We start from the raw sequence: 13,352 nt of genomic DNA, 5'->3' as shown, positions 1-13,352 counted from the left end.
GAAGAAGCATCTTCTCAAAGCTAAAGAGACACAGTCCAGGGTATCAACCCTGGGGATCGGGTACTTATGTTGGTGTCCACAGTGGAGAGCAAATTCCTGGCCAAGTGACAGGGCCCCTTTTGAAGTGGTAGACAAGGTTGGTGGGGTCAACTACAAAGTTCATAAATCAGGGAAAAGGAAGCCCAACAGGTTTACTATGTCAACCTGATCAAATCTTGGCAGAACAGGGTACTCATGGAAGCTCTTTGTCTGGTGGCTAAGTCCTAAGCTAATGTGGAAGACATGGTGGCAGAAACTTTGTCCCAAACCCAGAAGCAGCAATATCGGGAGTTGTTGCATCGAAATAGAGACCTGTTCTTGAAGTTGCCAGGCCTCACACAGGTGATAGAGCATGAGTTTCTCACAGAGCCTCATTTTTGTGTCAACCTGAAGCCCTATAAGATTCCAGAAGCCCACCAAAAGGTGAAATCGAAAGAGGTGAAGTGTCACGACCTCGGATACTTACCTGCCTTCTCTCATCCCTCGGCGTGCTCCCGACTCTGTCCCTCGCCGCTCCTCCTCTGTCTTCTCCGGGTCTCGGCGTGTTGTATCCTCGTGCATGTGGAGTCACGCCTCCTCCGCCACTGGGTTCCCCGAGAGGCCGCAACCTGATGGCTCCTCCCCAATATGGCGGCACTCATCGGGTATTTCTTCCCGGCGTCTTCCTAAGGTAAGACGCCTGTGCTTCTTAGGGTATTTTGTTGCATTTATTGCCAGCATCCTCTTTATCCTCAGGCCCCTCTTTGTCTCTTCCATTCTAGCCCTGTGACCCTGCCGTTCCATTCCTGTGTCTCTCCCGTGCCTGCCCAGAGTCTTTGCCGTGCCTGCCTTGTGTCCCTGCCGTTCCAGTCCTGTGTTGCTCCTGTGCCTGCCCAGAGTCTCTGCCGTGCCTGCCTTGTGTCTCTGCCGTTCCAGTCCTGTGTCTGCAGTGCCAGCCCAGAGTCTCTGCTGTGCCTGCCTTGTGTCGCTGCCATCCCAGTCTTGTGTCTCTGCTGTGCCAGCCCAGAGTCTCTGCAGTGCCTGCCTTGTGTCTCTACCGTTCCTGCCCTGTGTCTCTGCTGTGCCTGCCCAGAGTCTCTGCTGTGCCTGCCACGTGTCACTACTGTGCCAGCCTTGTGCCACAGCCGCACTCGCCCTGTGTCTCTGCCATATCTGTCCTGTGTCTCTGCTGTGCCGCACCTGTGCCTCAACCGTACCAGTCAGGCATCAAGTCTTGTCTCCCAGTTTTCCCTGCTTCTATCCATTTCCTTTGGTCCTCTGTCTCTTTTCCTCTCCTCCTTGTAGTCACCCCTTTGGCTCTAGCAGTTGTGTCTCCATCCCCCTTGGGCCAGCTCCTAACAATCCCTGTATAGGGGGTGTGGTTCCATCTGGTCCGCTCTCCCTCAGGTGCTCTAGAGCCACGACCCAGAGGGTCCACTCTCGGGTTCTTCTTGAATCCTAATATGAAGTGGATATTGAATCTGGGAGTTATTGAAATATCCAAGAGTGGATGATCCAGTCCCATAATGTTGATGCCAAAGCCAGATAGCGAATGGCAGTTCAGTAATGACTACCATAAGCTGAATGAGGCAAAACACCAATAAACGGAGTAATTGTCCATTAAAGAAAATTTTTATTCTATAGACACATATAAAGACAGGTATATGTTCATTCTATATATGAGGACAAGGTGATATGAAGGGTACAGTTAGAACAGAGAGATTAGCTCATCCATACGACAAGCATGGTGGATATGGGGAGTAAACCATGGAAATAATAACTACTGTATTAGTGCAAAATGCCAATCATAAAGTGCTAGTGCTTTTGCATTTCACATCATCCCAATATAATACATGGTATTACTGGAAAGAGTAGAATTTAGTCAAAATTTATTCAATTGTCAAGAAAGACAATTGGAGGAAAATAAATGCTGCCTATGACCCAAAGAACACCATCCCCACTGTCAAGCATGGAGGTGAAAATATTATGTTTTGGGGGTGTTTATTTGCTAAGGGCTCAGGAATACTTCACTGCATCAGTGGAAGAATGGATGGAGCCATGTACCGTAAATTCTAAGTGACAACCTATTTTTAATGTCCTATGTCCCAGGACATTAAAAATAGGTTGTAGCTGGGTCTTCCAGTAAGACAATGACCCAAAAAATACAGCCAAGGCAACAAAGGAGTGGCTCAAAAAGAAACACATTAAGGTTATGGAGTGGCCTAGCCAGTCTCCAGATCTTAATCTCATAAAAAACTTATGGAGGAAGTTGAAGCTCCAAGTTGCCAAGTGACAGCCTCAAAATTTTAATGATTTAGAGATGTGCAATGAGGAGTGAACCAAAATTCCTCCTGACATTCGGGCAAACATCATCATCAACTACAAAAATGTCTGACTGCTGTGCTTGCCAACAAGGGTTGTGCCACCAAGTATTAAGTCTTGTTTGTCAGAGGGATCAAATACTTATTTCTCACTACAAAATGCAAATAAATTTATATAATTTATACAATGTGATTTTCTGGATTTTTGATATTTTATCTCTCAATGTTAAAATTAACCTACCCCTAAAATTATAGACTGTTCATGTCTTTGTCAGTGGGCAAACTTACAAAATCAGCAAGGGATCAAATACTTATTTCCCCCACTGTAACTGTCTTTATATGTGTCTCTTGAATAAAACTTTGTTAAAAAAAATTTCTTAAATGGACCGTTACTCCTTTTTGATGTATTGCATAGTATTTATGGAGTGTCCATAATACATTAGGCCTATTAACCTATAATATACGGCCTCTTCCTCTGATTGTCTGTATAACTATGATATCTGTTCTGGTATTATTGTTTTCACCTACCCAATGCCCAAGTGGATGAACTTATTGAAATGCTAGGTCCATCTCCGTACATTACCATCTTTGACCTCACAAAAGGTTATTAGCAAATTCCCCTATCAAATGAAGGCCAAGGAGAAGATGCCTTATCGACACCAGACGAATGTTACTAGTACGTCAGGACGCCAACTGGGTTTCAGGGAGCTCCGAACACCTTCCAGATAGCCATAGACCGGATCTTAGCACCCCACAAAAAATGCCTACCTAGATGCCATTGTCAGATTCAGCCAGGATTGGGAAAGTCATCTGAACAAAGTCCAGGCAATACTTAACGCCTTAAGGAAGGTGGGCTTTTCCATCAACCCTAAGAAATGTAGAGGAAGCCAAGTAGTTGGGTTATGTTGTAGGCAGGGACAAGACCAAACCCCAGATAAATAACGTAGTGGCGATGCAGAGTTGGTCACAACCCCTATGGAAAAATCAGGTCAGAGAGTTCTTCGGCATCATGGGCTACATGGGTTACGGTCTGACCATGCCCTGCTGAGGTGGATACGGAAGAAGAAGGGGAACAATGCCCGGGTGGCATGATGGTTTCTAGCCATTCAATATTTCTGGTTTCGGGTGGAGCATAGGAACAACACAGGAATACAAATATATTTGGAGAGGTGTGAACGGGTGCAGCTGGACAAGTCCTGGATAGGAGGTATGTGGCTAGTCTCGGGGATGTAGGACCCAGAGAGCCAGGATCCAGCATGATTAGTGGTGTGCAAGTGTCTTATTGTCCAGAGATCAGGTTTTGCCTGCCGAAAAAAAAAAACCAAGATTGTAACATGTGAACATAGCCTTAAAGTGGTTTTCTGGTTTCACAAAACCCTGTTCTCAGGTGCTGTTTTTTTTTTTTTTTAAACTGTGCTTTCCTTTTGTGTGCAACAGATCAGGATTATCACACGGTGATCAGATTGAGCTGGTTTATCCGCACACGGTCGCACGTTGTAGGATTACACACTTGTGATTCTGAGCGTTCCCCATAGATTAACAGTAAAGGTGTTGATAGACAATATCACACCGTAGTCTACCACATTCGGAAAGTGAGATGATCGCCACAAAGCCCGCACCTAACTGCCTTCTGTATTGCTTCTCGCTGAGCCTTCAGCTTAGCGTCTTGTGAATCTCGCTGGTGGGCTGCACTTCTGTGCTGAAAACAAAAGGCCAGACTATCAGAGTGGAAACCACATACCAAACACAAATCCAAGACCCTCTTAATCATTACGGACCTCACATCAGACCCCCTAACTAAATATTGACCCCACAACAGACCCCTTAATAAATACAGTCCCTCCAGAGTCCCTTATAGAGACCCCAGACCAGATTCCCCTTTAATGTAGACCAGATCCTCTATTTTAATGCACATCCCCAAAACCACTCATTCAAGACAATTGCAGACCCTCATAATAAATACTAACCCCAAAGAGAAATCTACTCACCTCAATGTATTTTATTAAGGGGGAGTCTGGTGTGGGGTCAATATTTATTTAGTTGGTCTGCTCTGGGGTCTATATTAAGGGGGAGTCAAGTTTATGGTTGGTATTACGGGGGAGTCTAGTAAGGAATCTGTATTAATTTAGAGAGTTTGTGTTTATTTAAGGGGTCTGGTCTGGAATCAGTGTTCACTTAAGGCATCTTTGGTCAATATTTATTAATGGAGTATGGTCTTTGGTCAGTCTTTATTTAGGGGGTCTGGTCTTTGGTATTTATTAATGAGGTATGGTCTTGGGTCAGCCTTTATGTAGGGGGTCTGTTCTTTCGTCTTAATTAACGGGGTATTGCCTTGGGTCAATATTTAGGGGGTCTGGTCTTTGATCAGTATTTATTAATGGGGTATGGTCTTAGATAAGTCTTTATTTAGGGGGCCTGGTCTTTGCTGGGTATTTATTGATGGGGTATGGTGTTTGGTCAGTCTTTATTTAGCGGGTCTGGTCTTGAGTCAGCCTTTATATAGGGGGTCTGTTCTTTGGTATTTATTAATGAGGTATGGTCTTGGATCAGTCTTTAGTAATGGGGTATTGCCTTGGGTCAATATGTAGGGGGTCTGGTCTTTGATCAGTATTTGTTAATGGGGTATGGTCTTAGATTTTTTTTTTTAGGGGGCCTGGTCTTTGCTGAGCATTTATTAATGGGCTATGGTCTTGGATCAGTCTTTATTTAGGGTGTCTGGTCTTGGGTCAGCCTTTATTTAGGGGATCTGTACTTTGATATTTATTAATGGGGTATGGTGTTTGGTCAGTCTTTATTTAGGGGGTCTGGTCTTGGATCAGCCTTTATTTAGGGGGTCTGTTCTTTGGTATTTATTAATGGGGTATGGTCTTCGATCAGTCTTTATTTAGGGGGTTTGGTCTTGGGTCAGTCATTATTTAGGTGGTCTGGTTTTTGATCAGTATTTATTAATGGGGTATTGTCTTTGGTCAGTCTTTATTTTGGGGGTCTGGTCTTGAATCGCCTTTATTTAGGGTGTCTGTTCTTTGGTCAGTATATATTTAGGGGGTTTGGTCTGGGGTCAGTATTTATGGGGTCTGGTCGGGGTCTGTATTTATTTTGTTGTCTGATGAAGGGAGTCATACGTATGTACTACTATATACGTATACATATACATATATATATATATATATGTATATATATATATATATATCGTATATAGCACAAATCTATGAAAGTTCCAATCACCTCCTTCCTTTTTCAAATCAAATTATAATTATTGTCTTTTTTTTTATGCAATACATATGGATCACAACATTGTATGTACCCCCGTGTTAGTCCTAATAAAAACTGCAGCTCGGCGCACAAATAACGAGCTCTCCCCCTCCATCCGAAAATGGCGACAATTTTTTTGTTTTGTTACAAACATCAGAATTTAAAAAAAAATGATATAATTTTATTGTTGCCGTAATCGTACCGAACTGGAGGATCATGCTGTAAAATAATTATTACTGCAGTCATAAAGCAAAACCCAAAGGACAATGACGTAATAGTGTTTTATTCGTCATTTCACCCCACTTGTAATTTTTTTTCCACTTATGCGGTAAAATGATCGCCATCATACAAAATCACAACTCGTCCTGGAAAAAACAAGTCCTCATACATCTATGTTAATGGATAAAAAAGAAAAAAAAAGATGGTGGAAAAAAAACAAAATCGCAAAAAAAAACGGAAAGAGGGAAAGATAAATGATTGACAGCAGAGAAAGCGGGCTGCATAAAAACGATGTAAAAATAGATAATTGATGACGCGAAACGCGTGCAACTCACATATTTTGACTTGATTCGTGTTTTTCATGAAAAACTTATAGCCGGTCAGCACAGAACATGAAGAGGTAAAACGAGCCTGACCAATATGGCTGCATGCACCAGCCTGCACAGGGTTAACAGGAGCCCATTCCCCCCATTGAGCATTCCCTGCTGCCTGCAGATCCAGCCCCTGCCAGTCCTTCCTGACACACAGCTGCACTATTGGCTGCAGAGCAGACAGCCCCCAGCACAGAGGGGCTAGCCCAGCACAGAGAGGGGCTAGCCCAGCACACAGGCTGAGAGCCACACACACAGGAAGCCCAGTCCACAGCTCACAGCACAGCCATGGGAGTGGAGATAGAGACCATCACTCCAGGAGACGGTATGCCTGCATTGTGTGCCCCAGATAGCTCACCCCATCGCTTCTGGCTCATTCTTTTCTTTAGACCTTTGGTTATTTTTCCTAGCACCGGTGTAGCAGAGCTGAACTTGTCATGGAGCTGATTCTTCTGTGCGGCTGAGCGTCATGTAAACCACAGATAACACATCATGGCCTCTGCTATATCTGTATACCACCTGTACAGATCAGAGAAGGGGGGAAAAGACAGAGCCCCATAAGTAGCGGATAATATTAATATTATTAATGCGCAGCACTGAGGACCCCGGAGATATCCTCCACATCACTACTCCGCTGTCTGTCTGTCATCTATCTCTCATCTCTCATCTATCTATTTATCAATTATCTATTATCTGTCATCTATCTCTCATCTATCCATCTCTCATCTATCTATCTATCCATCTATCTATCTATTTATCTATTATCTATCTATTATTATCTATCTATTATCTATCCATCTATCATCTATCTATTTATCTATTATCTGTCATCTATCTCTCATCTATCCATCTATCATCTATCCATCTATCTATCTATTATCTATCATCTATCTATTTATCTATCTATTATCTATCTATCTATCTATCTATCTATCTATCTATTATCTATCTATCATCTGTCTATTATCTATCTATCATCTTTCTATTATCTATCTATCATCTATCTATGATCTATCTATTATCTATTATCAATCTGTCTATTATCTATCTATCTATTATCTATAAACTATCTATTATCTATCTGTCTATCTATTATGTATCTATTATCTATCTTTCTATCTATTATCTATCTATCTATCTATCTATATCTATTATCTATCTATTATCTATCTATTTTCTATCTATCATCTATCTATCTATCTATTATCTATCTATCTATTATCTATCTATCTATCTATCTATCTACCTATCTATTATCTATCTATTTTCTATCTATCTATCTATGTATCTATCATCTATCTATCTACCTATCTATTATCTATATATCTATTATCTATCTTTTATCTATCATCTATCTATTATCTAACTACCTAATTATCTATTACCTATCTATTATCTATCTATCATCTATCTATCATCTATTATCTATCTATTATCTATCTATTATCTATCTATTTTCTATCTATCATCTATCTATGTATCTATTATCTACCTATCTATTATCTATCTATCTATCTATCTACCTATCTATTATCTATCTATTTTCTATCTATCTATCTATCTATCTATCTATGTATCTATCATCTATCTATCTATCTATCTATCTATTATCTATCTATCTACCTATCTATTATCTATCTATTTTCTATCTATCTATCTATTATCTATCTCTATCTATCTATCTATCATCTATCTATCTACCTATCTATTATCTATATATCTATTATCTATCTATTATCTATCTATCATCTATCTATGTATCTATTATCTATCTATCTTCTATTTTTCTATCTAACCTTCAATCCATCATCTAATTACTAATATATCTGTGTTACAGTAAATCAGGTGGAAGACACCCATGATATCGAACAGTAAGAATGTAACGTATCATAAGGAATAGATAAAAAGATAATAAATCATTCTCTATGTATTATTTATATAGCGTGAACATATTCTATAGCGCTGTACAGAGACGGCATCACTCTCTTTCCCCATTCGGTCTCACAATTTAAATTCCAAATTAATTCATGCATTACTGATATTATTAATTATTATTATCACTTCCGGATATTTTCTCCTTTTTGTAACATACATGTAGATGTAGCAGAGTTGAGTTTCTCATATGTCTTATCCCACTAAGTTACCATAACTCACGGTTTACAACAATATTCCCCTCCCAAGTACTAAATGACAAACTTAGCTCTGTTACATTTGAGATATAGTGAAGGTCATTTGATATTTGATAGATTTCATTCCTGCAAGATGTCAGTAGGTTTACCTGCAGTCCTATGTAAAAGCACAGGGAATATACTGTGGGACTCGCTGAAAGCCTCCCCGCAGCTCTGCTACATCTTGATTCATTCATTGATTAATGTTGTGACGTGTTCCCTTCTCCCCAATATCCCCCGTTCCCCATTCTGTATCCTGCACATATTACATTCATCCGCTCATGTGTATGCTCGGCGCTATCTCTGCAATTCTTTGTGTTTCCCCCATGTTGCGCCCTCCATGCGTGCATGTGCTTGCTGAACGCTCCTATGGACACATGCGGGTTATTTCCGCTCAGGTATTTCTTAAGAAAACATATTGTCATATCTCAGGGCACATTGTCTTATGTATGCCTCCAGACGGATGGGTAGTGCACGTGGGGGAATGAATGTCAGGCGACCGGTGCAAATTCCAGTTGGATATACACACGTGTACGTACGTTGTACATTTTACATCCGGAATTTTCAGGCGGACAATCCGCTGCGTCCTACATTCCCGGCATTGTGGAAGAGATTGACCAAATCTGTTCCGCGCCCAGCGAAAAAAAATCTGCAGCGTAATTTGATGTTGAGGATGAAAATCTGCAGCCAAATCCGCAGTGCAGAATTATATTCTGCAGATTGTCACTGTGAAACCCCAGGGGCTTGTTGACACATTGCGGATTTGCTGCGGATTTTCCATCCGGATTCGTGTTTCATAATTCGACAATGGAATATGGCGGCTGTAAAGTGAATTAGATATCAAAAAATCCTGACCCAAACCCTGCAGATGATTTCCTAGCATGTCGCTTCTGTCTTCAGATTTTCACTTTTGCAATGCATAGGTTGAAATCTTCTAAAAAAAAAACCCACAACAAAATCTGCAGAAAAAAAAATCTGCAGTTATCAGGTGAGGATTGTATTGTGGATCAAAAACAAAATCAGCCACAAAATGCACAAAGGAGTTTTGGCTTTAACGTAAGGGTTCGTTCACGTTGGTCGGATATTCAGTCTGGGATCTCCAGCCTTGAAGGGGTTGTCCAGGTTTGGCACAAAAGTCTCCAGTCATTCTCTGTGTCACTCTCTGTCAGTGCAGACTTGTGAATCCTCACTTTGCGTATAACACGCATTGTCAGGACTCTCCGGTGCCAGCGGCGAAATCGGGTGGACATGTGACCATAAGTATATGATAGGCATACTCCCAGCCACATTCAGACTAGACATGCACAACCTTGCTAATCACAGACCGCCCCGTTTCACCGCAGCCTCCGGAGAAACCTGCTATGCACGATGTGAGGATTAACCAGTCTGTAGTCACATAGAGTGACTGCAGACTTTCATGCCAAACCCGGACAACCCCTATAAAATCTGCTGCATCTTACAATTCCAGCTCTGTGGAAGAGATTTTGCATCAACACACTGCAAAAATCTGTAGTGAAAACTGAAAAGCACAGAAATCTGCATCCTGTCAATTTATTCTGCCTAATCGGAAATGTCCTGGGTGGACCTACCCTACTAGACCCAGCATGGTCCTACAGCGGGACGTGATAAACTTGGCTATAGACCGATGTTAATTGACCTAGAAATGTGTTGCCCTAGGAGTTCTGACACTCATACTGTTCAGCACAGCGTATAATCATAGCCTCGGGAACGCTTTCACATCAGGAGTTACTGGCTTTAGGAACGTTCGTAAACATTCAGCTGACCATGAGCACCAGTGATGCCCACCCTCAGATCATAAAAATGTGTGAAGAAATGGTTAATTCCACCTAGATTTATATTCTGATCTATCCTAAAACTGTACACTTTGGAGAAGTTACTGGTGCTCTCTTGTCAGGACCATGAAGATCACTTGGTATCTCCCAACACCTTTTGGTAGAACCTTGGCATTGAGTTGCCTTCAACTGAAGGAGAGTTCCTCTATTGCCTCTATTGTTCCTCCATTATATGTCAAAGCATGGTGTGTAGTTGTATTAGATTCAGTCACTTTGGAGAGAGGTGAACAAAGAGGCTGTTAGACAACTCGTCATTGCTTATGTCTGAAATCTATCTAAGGCAGAAAGGGGAAATGAGAGTCTGCTATACAGCATAGACATTAGACAGTTCAATGTTAATAATCTAATGTTTAATAGGTCTGCGCTAAACATTTGAATCTTGGATAACCAGTACTAGCTGATTGTATTTTGGACAACCAGTGGTAGTTGGTTGCACCTTGTGAAACTAGTGGTAGTTGGTCAGTTGAATCATGTGCAACTAGTGGTAGTTGGTAACATCTTTGGCAACCAGTGGCATTTGATTGCATCGCGGACAACCAGTAGTAGATGGATGCATCTTAGACAAGCAGTGGTAGTTGGTTGCATCTTGGACAACCAGTGGCAGTTCAGTGCATCTTCTACAACTAGTCACAGTTGGTTGGTTGCATCCAGTGGTAGTTCGCGGAATCTTGGACAACTAGTGGTGGTTGGTTTCATCATATGCAACCAGTGGTAGTGGGTTGCATCTTAGACAATCAGTCGTAGATGGAGGCATCTTGGACAACCAGTGGTAGTTGATTGCATCTTGTACAAGCAGTGGCAGTTCGGTGCATCTTCTACAACTAGTCACAGTTGGTTGGTTGGATCTTGTGCGACCAGTGGTAGTTTGCGGAATCTTGGACAACTAGTGGTGGTTGGTTTCATCATATGCAACCAGTGATAGTGGGTTGCATCTTAGACAATCAGTCCTAGATGGAGGCATCTTGGACAACCAGTGGTAGTTGGTTGCATCATGTACAAGCAGTGGCAGTTCAGTGCATCTTTTGCAATTAGTGATAGATGGTTGGTTGCATCTTGTGCAACCGGCTGCAGTTGGCTGCATTTTGGACAACCAATTGTAGTTGGTTGCATCTTGGGCAAACCAGTAGAATAATCACTAGACTTTGAAGTGTGGTGATGACAGCAAATATAACTTAGCGCCTCTAAAAATATTTGGTGACATCATCATTCATTGTCCATGAAGATCAGATACATTCTCGATGGTCATTCAGAATCTTCTTGCTGCTTTTGGCTTTGCTTCTGTTCTAGATGTGCAATGTAACATGCCTGACCTAAGGATTTAGTAATTTGAACTTGGTCCTAAAGATGTCCAAAAATTGTTTTCTCCAGACTAGTGCTGGTATCAACCAATCATTAGAAAAAATGTAATTGTTTTACTGCAACATATCCTTAAGAGGAATGATCCACCTAAAATAATCATCTTACCTTCCATAGGGTGAACACAGAAGATGAGATCTGTGAGCTAGGACCCACTTACTTGAAAAATCTTGGAACTCTATCTAGTCCTCACCCATGTAGTATTCCTAAGAAATTTCTATCACATGCATTTTGTTAATTTACTATAATGGCCCCTACATTTTAGAAATTGAGTCCCAGCTCATAGAGCCTCAGTTGTAAGATCTACAGTATATTACATCTCAGAAGTATGGTATATTACATCTCAGAAGAGGCTTTGGGGTGGAATTACCCTTCAAAAATATTTGAGCTGATAGACCTGATTAAGAAGGGTTTGCCAGTTTGAACAATCCCTATTTGTAAGGCTAGCTCCACACGATCAACATTTATGGTCTAAGAAGAAACCTCAATATCTGGACTAGCTGTGGATCTCCTGACTCAAAATCAACAGTCACATATGGCATATCTCTATGAGTTTGAGTTACGAAACTGTTCTCGGACCCTGAATGTCAGATGTGTAAAAATCTACCTTACAAGGATCCTCACAGACTGTCTTTCTGCTGGGATCAATACATCACCGATCAAAATCTTTTTCGAAACCTAACAGTAAGGGTTTAAGTTTCCTTTAGTGCCACCTCAGAGGAAAATAAGCATTACTCAGTGTTCATTTAAATCAGTGAGTTGTCTGTGTGATGCAGATCCTCCCGAGCAAGAGACACTCGGGAGCTATTCTTCACTCTTGTGAAGAGGATTCTGGATAGAAGATCACTCCATAAACTAGGAAATTGGTTGTCTAACTGAAGAACCCCTTAAAGAACTCATAAACATTTCAGTTATAATGGACAATAAGCAAAACTGGAAACATTCATTAAAAGAAAAAGTTGCTGAAGATTTAGATTTTTTTTTTAATTGGGTGATTTTCTCTGGTAGTATTTTCTGCTTGGTGTAGACAGTAACTGTGTGAGATAATGTGGCTCCTACTGCGAGCCTCCTGTGTATATATGACATTCACACTGTACTCCTAGTGTAACTGAGCTGGAGGTACTTCAGAAAAGGTCAGGCGTAGGATGTTTCTATGTTTAAACCTTTCACTTTAGCACCAGATGGGTTAGCCTTTTACTCCAAAACCAGATGGCACATCGACAACTGTATGCATGAATGATACTGTATACGATAACCTGGTAGTTATGCCTGAAATTCAATGACACTAAAATAATTATTTCTACATTTATTGCTTCAATTAATGAAGGAAGTGCAAGTTGGTCTATAGTCCTCTCTAGCACTATGCTCACCCAGTGTTTGTGACTACATGTGCTAACTGACGGCAGAATTTGTGTGAGCATCAAAAGGCGGTCAAAATTTGCAAAAGTTGCATCTCGAATTTTACTCCAATTCTGTCCATAAAAATCAGTATCAAGTTGTAGTATCATTGAGTTTTATCGATATCATATCCCAGTAATAGTGTCCACTTCTGCCCATCGCATTCTCTTTGGTATAGTCAGGAGAATACCTTGAGCTAATGTCATGAGTACCATCAAGAGCATCAACCAATCACTCTATCTTGAAGAATAACTTGGCTTGATGACATCGGTGCCATTGTGGGTATCAACCAACCACTCTACCTTGGAGAGTATTTTGGTTTGATGACATAAATTCTATCACGGGCATCACTTTTCTTTGGAGAGTAGTTTAGGTTGATGGCATGGGTGTCACAGA

The 13,352-nt window shown here is 41.1% G+C and overlaps 1 protein-coding gene across 1 annotated transcript in view; it reads left to right on the top strand.

The window, feature by feature from the left end:
• Positions 1-6,195: 6,195 nt before the first annotated feature.
• The window catches only part of FKBP1B (FKBP prolyl isomerase 1B), an 89,142-nt gene continuing 81,985 nt past the window's right edge, over positions 6,196-13,352 (top strand). The window contains exon 1 of the mRNA XM_069728175.1: positions 6,196-6,506. Within this exon, the coding sequence (XP_069584276.1) occupies positions 6,470-6,506 (37 nt within the window). The 5' untranslated portion in view covers positions 6,196-6,469. The remainder of the gene's footprint in view (positions 6,507-13,352) is intronic.

This window comes from Ranitomeya imitator, chromosome 5, assembly GCF_032444005.1.
Source record: "Ranitomeya imitator isolate aRanImi1 chromosome 5, aRanImi1.pri, whole genome shotgun sequence".
Lineage (NCBI taxonomy): Eukaryota > Metazoa > Chordata > Amphibia > Anura > Dendrobatidae > Ranitomeya > Ranitomeya imitator.
This window is presented reverse-complemented; position numbering and strand designations above follow the sequence as displayed.